The sequence below is a fragment of the Schistocerca gregaria genome, chromosome 1, assembly GCF_023897955.1.
Source record: "Schistocerca gregaria isolate iqSchGreg1 chromosome 1, iqSchGreg1.2, whole genome shotgun sequence".
NCBI lineage: Eukaryota > Metazoa > Arthropoda > Insecta > Orthoptera > Acrididae > Schistocerca > Schistocerca gregaria.
This window is the reverse complement of record NC_064920.1, coordinates 11,147,246-11,165,364: the sequence shown is the minus strand read 5'-3', so window position 1 is coordinate 11,165,364 and position 18,119 is coordinate 11,147,246. Positions and strand designations below refer to the sequence as shown.

The window sequence follows — 18,119 nt, the reverse complement described above, 5'->3', positions numbered from 1 at the left end:
TGTTCTGCGCGGGCGAGGATCAGCGACATCATATTGGGACAGGGTTGATAACGTGGACAGAGAAGGGGAGAGGAGGAAGAAATGGACACAGGGGGGAAGAGTAGTGGGACAGAGGAGGAGTGGGGAGATACCAAATGGAGAGAGAGAGTGGAGGAGCAAATAGACAGAGAATGGGAAGTGTAAGGACAGAGTAAGGCGAAGAGAAGGGGAGCAGGAGATTGGCTTAGAGGCGTGAGTGGGAGACAGGGGAGGAGCTAGAGACGGGCAGAGAGGGAAGGAGCACAGGAGGAACAGATGTATAGGGGGCTGAAGGGGGGGGGGGAGCAGCAGAGGACTGATAGAAGGCCGGAATAAGTACATACGCGGGCCACGTCCGGTTCTCATCTGATGCGAAATGAAAAACAAACACATTAGAGCAGTTGCCGCCGGCAGCTGAAGCTATGAGCGTGTCCCCGAGCTGCTGCACCTCTCATTTCATAGGAACAGTTTTGGACACCAGGCAAGACTCCTGTGCTGCTGCGATTCAGTCCAGATCCTGCGCCTCAGTCATGTCTTGGAGGCGACAGGGCTGCCGAGCGCGCTACAGGGAATGCAGGAGAGTACCGAGAATCTGGTAACCGCACGCAGCTGTTCAAGAACCCAGTGCCTTAACACTGTGTCAGCGCGCCCGGTAATCGAGCAGAGACCGAGAGGCAGCTGCGTCGTGCCGAATACAACAAGTACAGTTCCCAGAGGTCTGAGCGTTAACATTCTTACGGCTTAACAACAAAAGACAATTTCACTATTTCCGCCGACTATCTTAAGCAGGCTTTCTCGGTAGTACACAAAAAAGGAAGCATCGAACGGCGCTTCACTCCTAGCACGCTAGTAGGTCACTCCCAAACTTCAACGAAAGTTGTGGGATTTGGTATCTGCAGATAAGTCGAACACCATTCATTTCCCAGTCATATGATCCCGCAGTACTAATGAGTTCTTTGAATGGTAACCATTATTAGCGTCAGATGTGGGACGTTGTGTGTAAATGGCAAGCGCTGTGGCACTCTAACTGTCCACTCGATAATGGCTTTGTTGGCGGTCGCGGAAATAAAGCTAGTCCTCGCAAATAGCAAAAATGAATTAGTGCATATGTAGTTATGATTCCTTTGGGTAAGTAAAACTTAATTTTGTGAGTACACCAATCTTCGATTGTCAGTGAACAAACTGACTGTCATACACAATTAGACGCCTTTTTTTTGTCTGCCTTAAGGGGGGTAGGACGTCAAACGGGCCGACTTGGAGAAGGAGAGGCACCACAGGACATTTTAATTTGCACTGTCTGTACTTTTACAAATAAATTCATAAAACTTTGTCAGCATGACGAACAAGAATTCAGGATTCACATTCATAGCAGTGTAATCTCAAAAACACGAAAAAATAATATTTTTTAAATGTGACATTTCGTGATTTTTTTTCACTTACTGTTGGCTGCATTTGTTACTATAGGTACACTTTTCTTCATAAGCAAGACAGATTCTTCGATGAATTTTGCACAGTTTACAAACCATACTTACAGGTGTATGAAACTCTAGAATTTATTTAATCTATTGAAAAATGAATAATCTGTTTCGTTTTAAACTTCGTGTTTAGAGAAAACTCGAATTTTATAGTTAATTGTCTCAATTTTTACTACAGTTTTTAACAGATTTGGGAAGTTCTAGAGTTTCATACACCTGTAACTATGGTTTTTATGCTGTGCAAAATTCATAGAAGAATCTCTTACTTATGAACAAAAGTGTACCTACTGCAACAAATGCAGCTAATACCAAGTGAAAAAATAATGAAATTTCACATGTAAAAAAATTGTTTTGTTATGTTTTTGAACTTCCACTGCTATGAATGTGAATCCTGAATGCTTCCTGGTCATGCTAACAAAGTTCCATGAATTTTTTTGTAAAAGTATAGACAGTGCAAATTAAAATGTCCTGTGGTGCCTCTCCTACTCCAAGTCGGCCCGTTTCACGCCTACCCCCTTAAGGGCGCAGACAGCCAGCCGTACCACAGCTGCAACCACCATGGAGCGGTACCTGTGGAGGAGCCGGGCAGACGCGTCATTTCTGACGATGGGCAGCAGCCGTTTCAGTGGCTGCAAAGCCAGCTTCCTGCACGACTGTAAAGTCAGCCACCGTCGCCTTGCCTGGCTGATACTGAGAACGGCTCAAAACAATAGCAAACTATGGATGTTATTTTTTTTTCCTCACGACATTCAGCTCTACAGTAAGGTTTAATGAAGACGCCATCATCTCCGGCAAAATATTCTGCAGATACAACAGTTCCCCATTGAATGCTGGATCCATTAATCGAGTAGGCAGGTTAGAGATTGAAAAACTGAAATGGATAAGTTAAAGTTATGGTGGAGGTTCGGTGACAGGCGGAACAGAATATCTGTACAGGCGGGTTTACAGTTATCAACACAAAAACAAATAAGGGTAGTGCAGCAATAGAATTAACAATGAAAGGTAAGAATGTGCGTATAGCCAAGGTAGACTAAGCCAGCACCCATCAAAGCGGTACAAGTTTATATGGTGACTAGCTCCACTGATGAAGAGACTGAAAGAATGCATAAGGAGAGAAAAGAAATTATTCCAGTGGTTATGAGAGACGGGAAGACATTAGCAAGAATGGTAGGAGAACGTGGCCTGCGGGACGGAAATGAAGAGAGATGCCGCCTACTGGTATTTTGCACCGACCACAATTTAATCATTGCTAATAAAAGTTCAAAAAACAATTAATCTATGTCAGACACTTTTTATTTACTCTCACAACGCGTTTCCAGAGTTTATACCCTCATCTTCGGTGGAAAACAACAAAATTTTCTTACGTGTGTACCAGCTGGATGCTGCTATTTATTTGTATTGCTTTCATTATGCAACAAAAATTTTAACAAGACATTTCTTATCATCATATGGCACTACGATTATAAAGTTGAGATCGTGATGGAGTTATCTACAATATGTTCTAGTATGTAGAACTCTGCAGTTTGTCATAAATGAACATTTTATACTTGATTTTTCACACAAACTACTAATATAAACACACCAAAGATTGTAGCGATTCAAAGATATTGTACCTTGCCTCAGAGATCATTCATAGCTAATGAACATTGTGGATCCGAAGTACAAAAGTAATTGTAAAATTATTTCTTCCTTAGAACATCTGGTTAAAAGTATTACATTGCAAAATATACACTGAAGCGCTAAAGAAACTGGTATAGACATGCCTATTCAAACACAGTGAAATGTAAACAGGCAGAATACAGCGCTGCAGTCGGCAACGCCTATATAAGACAAGTGTCTGGCGCAGTTGTTATATCGGTTACTGCTGCTACAATGGCAGATTATCAAGATTTAAGTGAGTTTTAACGCGGTGTTCTAGCCGAACGATGGACACAGCATCTCCGAGGCAGAGATGAAATGGGGATTTCCCCGTACGACCATTTCACGAGTGTAATGTGAATATCAGGCAACCGATAAAAATTCAAATCTCCGACATCTCTGCGTCCGGAAAAGAATCCTGCAAGAACGGGACCTACGACGGCTGAAGAGAATCGTTCAGCGTGACAGAAGTGCAACCCTTCCGCAAATTGCTGCAGATTTCAATGCTGCGTCATCAGCAAGTGTCAGCGTGCGAACCATTCAACGGAACATCATCGATGTGGGCTTTCGGAGCAGAAGACTCACTCATGTACCCTTGAATACTGCACGACACAAAGCTTTACGCCTCGCCTGGGCCCGTCAACACCGACATTGGACTCTTGATGACTGGAAACATGTTGCCTGAAATACTCACTAACCACCTTGACATAAATTATTCAATAACAACAGCCCATGTATACGAGACATTAAGTTTTACAAAATATATGTTGATGATATTCTAATAACAACAGAATGGGGAAGCAGACAAAATGTCAGTCAATTTACCGGCACCAACAGAACATTCAGTTCACTTGTGAACATGGAAGCTAGAACTAAATTAACTTTTTGGACCTCCCCATCACTACAAAAAGCAATGAACACATGTTTAATATTTACAGAAAATCCACAACTACAGACGTAAATATCCGTGCTTCTCCATGCCACCCACACATGCACAAATTAGCAGCCTATAGATCCATGTTGCACAGAGCACATAAAATGCCACTAAGTAAGGAAACACACCAAAATGAAATTGATGTCATCAAGCAGATAGCATCCGCAAATGGTATTCAACTTACACTCATAGACAAAATGTCTAAGAAAGTCAGGAAAAGAACAGACAGATACATAAATAACAACAACAAACAGACAGACACCAGGACAGTACGCCTTCTCTATATTGGTACCATTTCACAAAAAAAAATTGTTAGTGTACTGATCCTATGCAACGTAAGAGTTGCTTTCCCCACGAACAATAAATTAGGTAATAGACTGCCACACATCACAAAAGCCAGTAAAGATAAATTCTCCAACTCAGGTGTATACAAAATACATTGCAGTCAAAGTTCTGTACAAGGTCACCGTAGATGAAGCTTTCGAAATACATTCAAAGAGCACATTAATGCAGTTAGATACAACACACCCAATAAATCTGCCATAGCTACCCACATTCAGGACACAGGACAATCCTTTGATAACATAGAGGACTATCTAATGATACTTCACAGGATAAACAAAGGCCACAAACTCAAACTTTATGAAGAGCTGGAAATTTTCATTCACAGCAGAATATAAGGACAAAACACACTAAATGAAAAAACTGAGACCGGGGCAATGGACTTCCTTAAGAGCTTTGTAGGTATGCTTGATGATGCACTATAACTCTTTCTGCCTTCCACTTCCTGAATCAGAGAGAGAGATATTATGTTCATACTAAATCCGAAAGTTTTACGTAAATAGATACTTAGTTTATCCATTGTATTTTATGTTACTGTCACATATTTTGCAATGTAACACTTTAAACACGATGTTCGAAAGAAAGAAATAATTTTATAATTACTATATGTATCTCTGACCCACAATGAAAACTAGCTATGAATCAGAGGCAAAGTACCATATCTTTACATCGCTACAATCTCGGGTGTATTTATATTAATGGCCCGCCGGTGTGGCCGTGCTGTTAAAGGCGCTTCAGTCTGGAATCGCGTGACCGCTACGGTCGCAGTTTCGAATCCTGCCTCGGGCATGGATGTGTGTGATGTCCTTAGGTTAGTTAGGGGTAAGTAGTTCTACGATCTAGGGGACTGTTGACCACAGATGTTAAGTCCCATAGTGCTCAGAGCCATTTGAACCATTTATATTAATGGTTCGTGTTTATGTGTGAAAAATCGAGTAAAACATGACATTTATGACGAATTGCAGAGTTCTATACACTGTATCACCACTTCAAATGTATAACCTTAGTGCCATATGACGACAACAAATGCCTGTTATACTATTCATAGTTACATGTGTAATAAGTTACTGCTATTTTCCGCTGAAGATAAGAGTATAAACTCTTGAAACGCGTTGTGGGAGAAAATAAAAAAATATGACTGACACGTACAAATTGTTTTATTTGAACCTTTATTGTCAAATCAGTAGCAATTTCCTTAAAGAAAACAGTCCAATGTGAACGACATAACGTTAATCATTGTTAAAAATTGGTTGAAGAATCGTGAAGAATGTTTCATACATGAAAGAGACCAGAAGATTTTACAGCAGTTTAAGGGCGACAATTATTGAACTATATTAAATGAATCGTCATACCTTCTGAACGGTTAGGGTTAGAAGGTTCAAACTGCACGGTTGGCCGCGGGGCATCATGGGGATTAGTATGCGCTGTATGATCTACATCTACGTGATAACTGTGCTATTCACAATAGAGTGCCTGGCAGAGGGTTCAATGAACCACATTCAAGCTCTCTCTACCTTTCCACTCGCTTACGGCGCACGGGAAAAATGAGCACTTAAATCTTTCTGTGCGAGCCCTGATTTCTCTTATTTTATCGTGATGATTATTTCTCCCTATTTAGTTGGGTGCCAACAGAATGTTTTCGAAAGCGGAGGAGAAAATTGTTGACAGAAATTTCATGAGAAGATCCCGTCGCAACGAAAATCGCCATTTTTTAAATGATTGCCACTCCAATTCACGTATCATGTCTGTGGCACTATCTCCACTATTTCACGATAGTACAAAACGAGTTGCCCTTCTTTGTACTTTTCGGTGTATCCATCAGTCCCACCTGATGAGGATCCCACACAGCACAGCAGTACTCCAGAATAGGGCGGACAAGCGTGGTGTAAGCAGTCTCTTTAGTGAGACTTGTTGCGCCTTATAAGTGTTCAGTCAATGAATCGCAGTCTTTGGTTTACTCTACGCGCAACATTATCTATGTGACCGTTCCAATTTACAGTATTTGTTTTTGAAATCCCAAAGTATTTAGTTGAATTTACAGCCTTCAGATTTGCGTGACTTACGTTGTAATCGAAATTTAGCGGATTTCTTTCAGTACTCATGTGAATAACTTCACACTTTTCCTTATTCAGGCTCAACTGCCACTTTTCGCACCATACAGGATTTTGATCATCTGATGACTTTACAAGACGGTAAATGACAGCATCATCTGTAAACAATCTAAGACAGCTACTCAGATTGTCTCCTATGTCGTTAACATAGATCAGGGACAATAAAAGTCCTATAAAACTTCCTTGAGGAACATCGGATATTACTTCTGTTTTTCTCGATGACTTACCGTCTATTACTACCAACAGTGACCTTTCTGACAGGAAATCACGAATGCAGTCGCACAAGTGAGGCGATATTCCATAGGTACGCAGTGAGGAACGCTGTCGAAAGCCTTCTGGAAATCTTAAAATATGGAATCAATTTGACATCGACTGTCGATAGCAGTCATTTCTTCGTGAGTATAAAGAGCTAGTTGTGTTTCGCAAGAACGATATTTTCTGAATCTGTGCTATGTGTCAATAAGTTGTTTTCTTGGAGGCACCTCTTAATGTTTGAATACAGTACATGTTCCAGAACACTACTTCAAATCGACGTTAGTGATATCGACCTGAAATTCAACTAATTACTCCTACTTTCCTTTTTGGGTATTGGTGTGACTTGAGCAATTTCCCAGTCTTTACGTACAGATCTTTCTGTGAGCGAGCGGTTGTATATAATTGTTAAATATGTAGCTATTGTATCAGCACACTGAGAGGAACCTGATTGGTATACAATGTGGACCGGAGGCCTTGCCTTTGTTAAGTGATTTAAGCTGCTTTGCGCCACCGTAGGATATCTACTTCTATGTTTCTCATCTTGGTAGTTGCTCGTCACTGGAATTCAGGAATATTTACTTCGTCTTCTTTGGTGAAGGAGTTTGGGAAAAACTTGTTTAATAACTCTACTTTCGTGGCACTGTCATCAATGACTTCACCGTTGTTATCGGGCAGTGAAGCTACTGATCGCGTCTTGCCACTGGTGTGCTTTATGTATGACCAGAATCTCTTTGGGTTTTCTGCCAGATTTCGAGACAGTATTTCGTTGTGGAAATTATTAAAAGCATCTCGCATTGAAGTATGCGCTGTATTTCGAACTTCTGCAAAACTTGGCAAGTATTGGGGATTATGCGTTCTTTTAAATTTGGCATGATCTTTTCGGTGCTGTGCAAAAGGGATCTGACCTGTTGTTGGGCTGTTTTGAAAATCAGCCTTATGGAAACACAATTTGTTTATTTTTGTATTTACCCAGATTTTTTTCGATATCCGTGGGTCATCTTCTGTGAGTCAAATTTTTATTTCTGTTTTTCGTCTTTTATTCACAGCATGTCATCTGCAAACTAACCATGAAGAAAATTAATTGCGTATTTATCAAAAACTGTTTAGTGGGTAGTGGTTATGCGTGTTTCTGTACTCACATTTTTCGTCCTGTTGCGCGTCGGATTGGTGTCTCGATCGATGGCTATTCAGTGTACTGTCAGCACGGTTAGGTGAAAACCTTTAGCAGCAGGCGAAAGCTATTCCAGCTTGCAATATGGAACTGGTATTCCACAGTCTACAATTTTACGTGTTATTCCAGAAACATGAGCCGATATACAAATCAGCTAAAGAGGAAGTTATAAGGTTAAGTGATGTTATTTAGAGAACAAATAGATACATTTGTTTCACTTATGTAGGCTCTGACACACTTGGCTTTTCACATTTCCCTCTTCTTCCACATCCTTTGGTTCAAATGGCTCTGAGCACTATGGGGCCTAACATCTGACGTAATCAGACTCCTAGAATTTAGAACTACTTAAAACTAACTGACCTAAGCACAGCACACACATCGATGCCCGAGGCAGGACTCGAACCTGCGACCGTAGCAGTCGCGCGGTTCCGGACTGAAGCTCTCTGAACCACTCGGTCACCGCGGCCGAATCCACATCCTTTCTTTCTATGTCTAAGTTTAACACAATCAAGAGTGCAGCCACGTGGAGTGCACCTGACTACTGCAGCTAGTACTTCTTTGTACGATTCCAACCGCTTATTATTCTCTTCGTAGTCAATGTTCTTTGGATTATGGAGAATTTAGTATTATTCATTCTTTGCAACGATCAGTGTGATGGTAGACACGCGCCACATATAGACACATCAAAAAAAGTTTTGCGTCACCTCGGTTCCGAGAGTTTCGGAACCAGTACAGAAAATTGGAATAGAGATCAACATAAACATCGTTTACGCATTTTTTATTGCCCATGAAAACCACATATTGCATATTGTACCACCACACAGCGAGACCTTCAGAGGCGGTGGTCCAGATTGCTGTACACACCGGTACCTCTAATACCCAGTAGCACGTCCTCTTGCATTGATGCGTGCCTGTCTTCGTCGTGGCATACTGTCCACAAGTCCATCAAGGCACTGTTCGTCCACATTGACCCACTCCTCAACGACGATGGGGCGCAGATCCCTCACAGTGGTTGGTGGGTCACGTCGTCCATAAACAGCCCTTTTTAATGTATCCCTTTCATGTTCGATAGGGTTCATGTCTGGAGAAGATGCTGGCCACTCTAATCGAGCTACGTCGTTATCCTGAAAAAAGTCATTCACAAGATGTGCACGATGGGGATGAATTGGCGTCCAAGAAGACGGATTAAGAATTACATATTAATACCTCCAGCTGCTGACGGGCGTTGATATACATCAAAGGGGACAAGTGAAAATGTGTGCCCCTACCGGGACGCGAGCCCGGGATCTCCTGCTTACATGGCAGACGCTCTATCCATCTGAGCCACCGAGGGCACAGAGGATAATGCGACTGCAGGAACTATCTCTCACACGCCTCCCCTACATTCGTAGTGTCCCTACTCAACACACTCATTACTCGTGGAAGATATTCTTAGCAAGTCCAATAAGAGTTGTCCAATAAGAGTTCAGGTAATGTGTGCATCCGCACAGAAGAAGGAGGTCATGGCTGGTATTGCCAGAACTATATACTTACATGGGCAGGGTGTCTGTTCTTTCGGACATGTCCAAAAGTCAGTAGTGGTAGAAATACACGAAGAAGTGTACACATCTATGAAAATTGTTACAGTTATCATATGTAGGTGAAACATTTGAAGAAATTAACTGATTCAGTATCTAGTCTGTGTTTGAGAATTTTTTCTCGTTGCTTTTTGCGGTGTACAAAAATTTCAAGCTCCTCCATTAAATGAATTGTGTCTGATTTTTGGAATAGTGGAGTATCTTGAGATCGTCTTTTATGTTTTCGAATGGGTGCCCAGTGTTTTTCGCACCGGAGGCACTCGACACATCAGCTGGGCACACTGACCGTCGCGGCCAGCACGGCCCAGGGGCGGCTATCCGGGTGGCTCGATTCAGCGGAGATTGGGGCAGCGACACTTACAAACCTGTAATGTCACACGACATTAGACACAAGTAACAATCGTGGTTGACGCACGTGGATATCTCGTAAACTGCCAAGATCCTAGCATCGAAAGGAATTCGCCAGGACACATCCAGTACCTGTAATATTATTTAACTTAAGGAAGGAAGACGTTTACACAGGTTCGCACTGGGATACTAGAGGCATCAAAAGAGACGGGTTGTCCCCAAACAGTTCTCGATATGCTGACAACATCGTGTTGATAAATGGAAAAGACGTGACGCAACAATTCCAGAACGTCGTTGGACATAAATATGAAACAAAAACAAGTTCTAAATTTATTTACCGAACTAGTTAAGTATGGCTATGGAAATCGCCTCTGAGTAAATCTACGTTGGGCATCAGAAAAAGACAGAAATTCCACAGTCAGAAGGGTAATATTCATTCCGGGCAACAACCCCTGTGGCACCTGTGTACTACCACTAACAGCTCACGGAGTAGAGACGCTGAGAGGTGACACAAGTCCCCTCTCATATTTCTATCTAACTCTGAATAATTCGATTTTCCTCTCTAATTGCACGCGGTGGAAAGTCGCTATTCCTTCACACGCGGACTTCCCACGCGGCGTCTCTCGTCACCCGGGTGGTCCGGTGGCAGGCGAGTTCGGCTGAGCTTGAAAGGGTTAAGCCGACGGGTGTGGGGGAGTCGAGTGAATGCTTTCAAACGCAGACACTGTCATAATAGCGGCGGAGACACACCCGCAGGGGCCTGAAGGAGTGGCTGGGCTACAGATTCCGCTACTTCGCAGAAACTTAGCGAAAACACTTTCTGGCGATCTACCAGCGAGGCCTGGGAATGACTTGTGTTCCCAGGCAGCCTGGGCGGGCAAATTCTCGCGTTTTCTGCAAAATCGTAACTGTGATTGCCTTGCTCAGGGCATAGCTCCGTGACATAGCAAAATCGCCGCAGAAATTGGCGCCAAGAATCTCCATTGGTGGAATGGTAGTGCTTCGGCAATAGAGTGGAATTTTCCGCCGGTTTTCGAGTTGCTGATTAGAACGTTTAACCACGGCGACTGTCGTGGGGGGGGCGGGAATGTTCTGTGTTTGGCTTGTACGGGTGCTGTTCGGTGGAGTCGGCTCTCGCCTTTCGCACGGAGTATCTTACAAGACTGAGCTCTCGCTGCTCTGGACAGCCTGCCTTCCGTTGGCTGTCTAACATACTTTCATTTAGTTGTAACTGTTTAACGAAGTTTCTGAAATTTCGACTTCAACGTAACATTCCGATTACAGTTGGCAATTGAGCGTTCTGCGTACAAGCGGCCTGTGTTGTCGGTCTTGAGCAGTTTTGGCTAAAGTTGACTGTATCGGAGTTACTGTGGGGCTTCGCTTGTTAAAATCAATCACTGCACCGTCAGTGATTGTGTGGCGGGCTTTCTTCGTCTCCCCCAGAGGCGCATTTGTATTGCTAGGAAGTCTTTAGTCTGGAACAACCAGACCAGGACAATTTGTTTCGGGCTATATTCGCGACTTTATCATCACCACGACGGGTGATCGCCACCGGTACGCCAGATCGTGTTCTTGCACTTAAGAAGACAGCTTGGTAATGTATGTCCGCAGCACCGGCAGATTAGGGATTTTGCTAGGTGATAATCAGAGCTCAACAGAGCGCGCCTGTTCGTCTTTTCTAACTTTGTTCTGTCTTGCGTGTTCATTGTCTGAGCTCTCACTACTGGAGCAGCAATTAATGTTGCGTTGGCTGTGTGTTTCTCTTAAGATTTGAATTTCAAGGAATTGGCTCTACATACCACTTTGTCAAAAACGTCAATTTAGTTTAGGGACAGCTTCACCTTCACAGCATTTATTTGAGTATCCAATTTGAGCCAATTTGATGTATTGTAAATGTTTCATGTGTTTTGTTTATTATTTTGAGTTTAGTCATAATAAATCATATTGTTATTTTGGACAGAACTTTCATTCTGTTAATCGGTAGAGCAACGTTTTGATTTCTCACTACGTTAACGAATCTTTCCTTTATTTAACTTATTTATCAAATAAATTATTGCATGTGCCAAACTCCTTTCTACTCCACTTGCAGGGTCGATTACAGTCAGTTCGCGTTTCTTTTTAATCCATGTGCAACAGCAAAAGTCGGAGTTAGAATAGGGGGGGGGGGGCTTAGAGCATCATTTATATATGAAGATTCTAGAAGAATTTAGAGCTAAATACACTGCTAGCCCCGGCACCTCGCAACGCGAGTGTAGAGTGTCTACGAAGAACAGTGCAGACCCGCGTACAACAACTTTGTCTCAAGAATGAGACGGGAAAGAGGCGTGGCCGAAACAGTTACACGCTGAATTGGCGAGAAGACCCTACTGAGAGATGGAGCAATAAAATTCTGCATTTGGGACCTCGGCGACGCAAAAGAGGCGTTTAAAGACCACAGAGGTGATTAATCGACGATAGAAAGACTGCTGAGACACGGTGGTGGCTGATATAAAATCGAGTCAAGTAGTCAAGTGGAAGAGTGCAAAAGAGGCCTCCATTCAGCTTTGGACGGATAATGGCTAGGCTACAGAAGAACAGGGCTGACGGTGTTTGGCGTGATGCCAGGCGGAGAAAAGCAACGGCAACTCAACTGTTATTAGGTCTTTTACTGCAGTGGCAACTGCATTGTTACGAAGTCTTTTCCTGCCCTATACCGTCAAACTCATTTGCAGAAGGGTCACCGGTTGTTCACAATAGAGAAACCCTTCAGATCGACCGTAGCTGTAGAGCTGCCAGTCAGTCAGAGGTGCTGCACACCGCACTGTAGGTGTCCAGGCGATAAGTGCGGCGCTTGTCAGCTCTGTCTGACAAGTGACACAGTTTCTTTGCAAACATGTACGCGCGTGGAATTTCTACGTTATCTGTATTATAACGGACATTCCTTCTCTTGTCCTCACACTAGCCACTTTGTTATCTCTGTAATACAGGTAAACACAAATTTTCGTGCATAGCAAAATATAATATGCGATATATGCCCATTAAGTTAATAAGAAAGAGTCAGAATTTTTTTTAGAAAATGATAAGTCGAATATAGGAATATTTACATATAGCAGGTCATAAACCGACTAAATTTGACTTGACAGTTGCAAGTGTCGATCCACTCGACTGTGGAAAACTGGTGTCACGTATGACTGTTTATGACGTTACTGCATCCTCCGATAATACATTAACTGCCATTTATAACATGCACTACAGTGAATGACTCCTTCTGGTATACTCCGTCGTGCTGTTGCCTCGAAATGGCACACTGCCGTACCAGGGACGTTGCAATACGAAAAAAATCTAATACCAAAGATCTTTTAAGTACCATTACGGACGTATCTCGTCATTTTGTTACACAAAATCGTACCGAAAGCGACTGGCTCTCGTAAGATTTTCAGTATACAGCATATACTCGTAGTGCGTAAGTTATAATGATATAAACGAAACTGAAAACGATGAAATCAATATGGAGCTGCGACCAGCCTAAAGGGCAATGCTAAGACCCCAGGAAATCGTGTTTGGTGCCTTGTCGAAAGCCGAACTGTGTGCGAAAACGTACGAGGAGCAAAACACAACACCACAGATCGACCTCACAGCCGCTGAGCAGCTTGAGGAAGAAAATATCACACAAGTAGTACAAAACCTCCGAGACACACCGACACAAACAGCACCAGAACTCACAACACCGACATAAATAAAGAAAATACTAGCCTGCAGAAAGTGTAGATCCGCAGAAGGACGAGACAGAATTTCAAACAGACACCTAAAGAACCTCTCCAGGAAACCACTAGTCCTGCTAACACGTATAATAAATAGCTGCATGCTGCTACAAAAATTTCCTGCGGGCCTGGAAGGCACCAACAGTTATTACAGTTCCAAAGGCAGGGAAAGACCCAAAACTACCAGCGAACCATCGCCCAATCAGCCTACGCTCCACAATGGGGAGAACGCTTGAAAAAGTAGTTTCGGACAGAACAACAAATGTCTCATAGACGATGAAGCCATCAGACCGGAACAATTCGGGTTCGAGAAAGAAGTCTCTGCAGAGCTACAAGTCCTTCGACTGAAAGAACAGATCACACACAAATCAACTAAACAAATTCAACAGCAGCAGTTTTCCTCGACTACGAAAATGTTTACGACAAGGTTTGCCTCGACAACCTGACCTTCAATATACACCACAACACAACGATCCCTGATGCGTACGCGAAATTGATAGACAGCTTTCTGACAGACCAGACGTTCCTTGTTGAGGTAGACGGAAAACGCTCCTCATAAAAGCCCCTGAGGGCCGGTATCCCCCAGGGGTCAGTACTATCACCCACAATTTTCAACATCTATGCAAACGACGTCCCCCTGTCACCGCATGCCAGGATAGCCGAATTCGCGGACGATACAGCCCTCTACGCAAGTGGCAGCCAGCACCACTCAAACGTAGCACGCCTCCAAAGGCAGTCAGACATGGTAGAACACTGGTGTAGGGGAAACAAAATGACGTTAGACGCAGGTAAAACTACAGCTGTCAACTTCACAAGAAAGCGCCTGGTACTCAGAAACCAGCTGTCTGTAAACGCCCGGGAATTGCCGTGGAGAGACTCCGTGAAATACCTGGATGTAACATTAGACAAAAAAAAATGCTCTTCCACCTCCACATCGGGGAAAAGAGGAAGAGAGGTATAAACCTCGCAAAAGCTCTCCTGCCCTTCTTGCTCAGCAGGGAGATGTGTATGGAAACCAAGAGAACACTACATGACAACAATCCTCCCAACACTAACGCAGGGTGTTCTGCGTGGGGAATCACGTGCGAGACCAACCACAAAAAACTGCAAAGAGTGCAAAACAAAGTTGCAAGAGGTCCATGATTAAAGAATATGTTGGTAGCGCACTCGAGCAGATGTAATTTCGATGGATTGCTCAAGCGCAGCCTGCGATATGTGAGCTATAAGAGAATCTCAGACCAAAGAGCAGTGTTGACTGCAAGTGACTGCAGTAGGAACTGTGTGGCAGTAGCAGTAAGTAGTTACTAGCGAGCAGTCGTGTCTGGTGTATCGTGTTGGCTGGGCCGGTCGTGTGCAGCAATGGCGGAGCCTCAGCGTTGTAGGATAAGGTAAAAGCAGCCTCGAGCATATGTAGTATTGTTACATCAAGTCCCATGTGAATGTTTTAAAAAATCTGTTAATAATCTTTCTCATAAAAAGTAACTTTTGACATTCATCTCAATTTAAAGAATTCACTAATTTCTCCAATCCTTGGCCATCCCGATTACTGAAAAGAAAAATCAGTTCTTTCCTTTTATATAAGACAAATCTGTCGGCCAGCATTGCACTTAGCTGCGCCAGAAAAATTTCTTATAGGAGCAGATATATACTCGTTATCCGGCGATCTAATTAAGGTAAGATTTTTCAGTTTATTCAGAATGATGTATCAGGGCCATGACGCAGCATTGCTGACGTCCAAAATTTACCAGGTTAAATTGACAGTCAATTATTGAAAGGTTATAAGTGACCCACACTTTTTATTGAGAGATTAGTCACATTTTATTATTGATACGTTACGCAATTTTCCTGTTGGTAGGTTATACTGAATGTGAACGACATAAATATTTTTTACTGTTGAGAGGTTTAGGAATTTTTCTGTTTTGAGGTTACACTAAATGAGAATATTATTCATACTATTTTATTTTGTTGGGAGGTTACGGAAATTATTTTGTGGGGAGGTTACACTTGGTATTTTGTGGGGAGGTTAGAAAGTACTAATACGCGAGCTCCACGAAACAGTGGAAATTGAAACCATACACGACAGTGTGAAAAGAGTAGTGAATACGCTATATAACGAATTACAAACTGTAAGAGACAGTTGCAGACGACTGAGGGACACAGGTGCCGTGATACCCAGAACATGGCACAGGCAGAGAGTACCACGCCTAATCATTCAAGACCCTGTAGAGTAGTAACCACTAGTGAATGGGTAAATGTTTAATATGTTTTTGTCCTTGTTTTGTCCATTCGTGTTCCCTCTCAGTATAATATGCTTTTGTTATTTTGTCTGCCTATATCGTGCTCCCTTGTTGGGATCCAATAGTGAATAGGTAAATGTTTAATATGTTTTTGTCTTTGTTTTGTCGTTTCGCGTTCCGTTTTGATATAATATGCTTTTGTTATTTGTCTTGCCGATTTCGTGTTCCCTTATTGGGATAACTATGTTTTGTTTAGTTAGTAAGACCTGGCATAACCACTACAGCGAAGGTTCCCTTGGAACTTAATTGAACCGCGAAATCCAAGTAATTAGTAGTTTAAGAATCCAAACTAACCTAAGACGTAGCGACTAAGTCCAATCGCCCCCCCCCCCCCCTTTCTCTGTCGGCTGTGCGACCACCCATAGATTTACCTAGAGGTCAGCAAAGCTAGGCTAGCAAGAGTTGAAGTTAGAGTGTAGACGCAGACCGGCTGCGGGGACCACGGAACCCCACCGAGAGGGGGGGTGGGGGGGGGGGGGGGGGAGGGGGACCGTTATCCTGCCACAACGAGCACAGAGGCCGCCACGGAGCGGCGACGACATCTCGCCGACCGGCCGACTGGCGACCGGTGACCGGCGCAACTGTACAAAGGAAAGCAGTGGGGAGCAGCGCCAGCTCCACCCACAGACCTGAACCCACGCTCCATAAATCGAGGGTGGTCGGGGGCCGCAAGGCGTTATTGTTACCGACCAAGCGCTCCAAAGCCCACAATTTGTTTTGTAAAAAAAAAATGAAATCCCAGACAATAACAACCAAAAGTACACACAAGTAGACGTAGATTCGGCACTGTAAAACACCACGTCACACAAAGAAAGGCACGTAGGTGGGCAGGTGTGGTACTCACGCAGCTGGTGGTGGCCGGGCCGCGTGGAGAACTCGATGACGTGGAGCGGCACGCCGCGCACGGAGCGCTCGCTGAGCGCGTAGAGGCGCGAGACGCGCGGGCAGCGGTCGCGCACGGCGCGCAGCTCGGCCGCCAGCTGTGCGTTGTCGTGGTGGCGGAACTCGAAGCAGCGGCCGCCGCCCTGCAACACGCGCCGCCGCATTCCAGGGCCTCGCCCTTGCTCCCTGTCTACGTCAGCGGTAGCTGACAAAGTTCGTGATCGGAATTTCGTGAGAAGATTCCTCCGCAACGAAAAACGCCTTTCTTCTAATCGTGTCCATTCTAAATCCTGTATCATTTCGGTGACACTCCCTCCCCTAATTCGCGTTAATACAGAACGTGCTGTTTTTCTTTGAACTTTTTCGATGTACTCCGTCAGTCCTGTCCGGTAAGAATCCCAGACCGCGCAGCAGCATTCTAAAAGAGGACGGACAACTGTACTATAGTCAGTCACCTTAGTAGATCTGTTACATTTCATAAGCGTCCGGCCAATAAAACCCAGTCTTTGGTTAGCCTTCCCCACAACATTTCGTGTGTGTTCCTTCCAAGTTAAGTTGTTCGTAATTCTAATTCCTAGGTATTTAGTCGAATTTACGACCTTTAGACTTGACTGCTTTATCGCGTAATCCAACTCTGATTCCTTTTAGCACTCGTGCGGATGACTTCACACTTTTCGTTATTTAGGGTCAGTTGCCAATTTTCGCACCATACAGATATCTTTTCTAAATCTTTTTGCAATTTGTTTCGATCTTCTGATGACTTGACTAGTCGATAAACGACAATATCATCTGCAAACAACCTAAGACGCTGCTCAAATTGTCTCCTAAATCGTTTACAGAGATGAGGAACAGCAAACGGACTGTAACACTAACGTCAGAAATCACTACTGTTTGGCTCGATCACTTTCCCTCAATTACTACCACGGGTGACCTCTCTGACGGGGAATCATATCGACGTTAATGATGTTGGCCTGTAACTTCGTCTATTACACCTACTACCTTTCTCTAATATTGGTGTGACCTGTGCAACTTCCAATATTTTGGTACAGATCTTTCGTCGAGCGAACGGTTGTATATGATCGTTAAGTATGGAGCTATTGCACCTTCATACTCCAAAAGGAACCTAACTGGTATACAGTCTGGACCAGAAGACTTGCTTTTACAGTATTAAGTGATTTAAGTTGCTTCAATACTCCGAGGTTATCTACTTCTACGTTAATCGTGTTGGGAACTGTTTTCGATTGGAATTCTGGAATATATACTTCGTCTTCCTTGGTGAACGAATTTGGAAATCTGTGTTTAGTAACTGTGCTTTGTCAGCACTGCCGTCC

General features: G+C 43.5%; 1 protein-coding gene across 9 annotated transcripts in view; it reads right to left on the bottom strand.

The window, feature by feature from the left end:
• Positions 1-18,119, bottom strand: part of LOC126324319 (carboxypeptidase E-like) — a 386,831-nt gene that overhangs the window by 253,938 nt on the left and 114,774 nt on the right. For 7 of the 9 annotated variants that reach the window (XM_049995137.1, XM_049995127.1, XM_049995040.1 and 4 more), the window contains one exon: positions 16,751-16,931. The exons of the other annotated variants lie outside the window; for them this stretch is intronic. In XM_049995137.1, the coding sequence (XP_049851094.1) occupies positions 16,751-16,931 (181 nt within the window). The remainder of the gene's footprint in view (positions 1-16,750; positions 16,932-18,119) is intronic. 9 annotated transcript variants of the gene reach the window in all.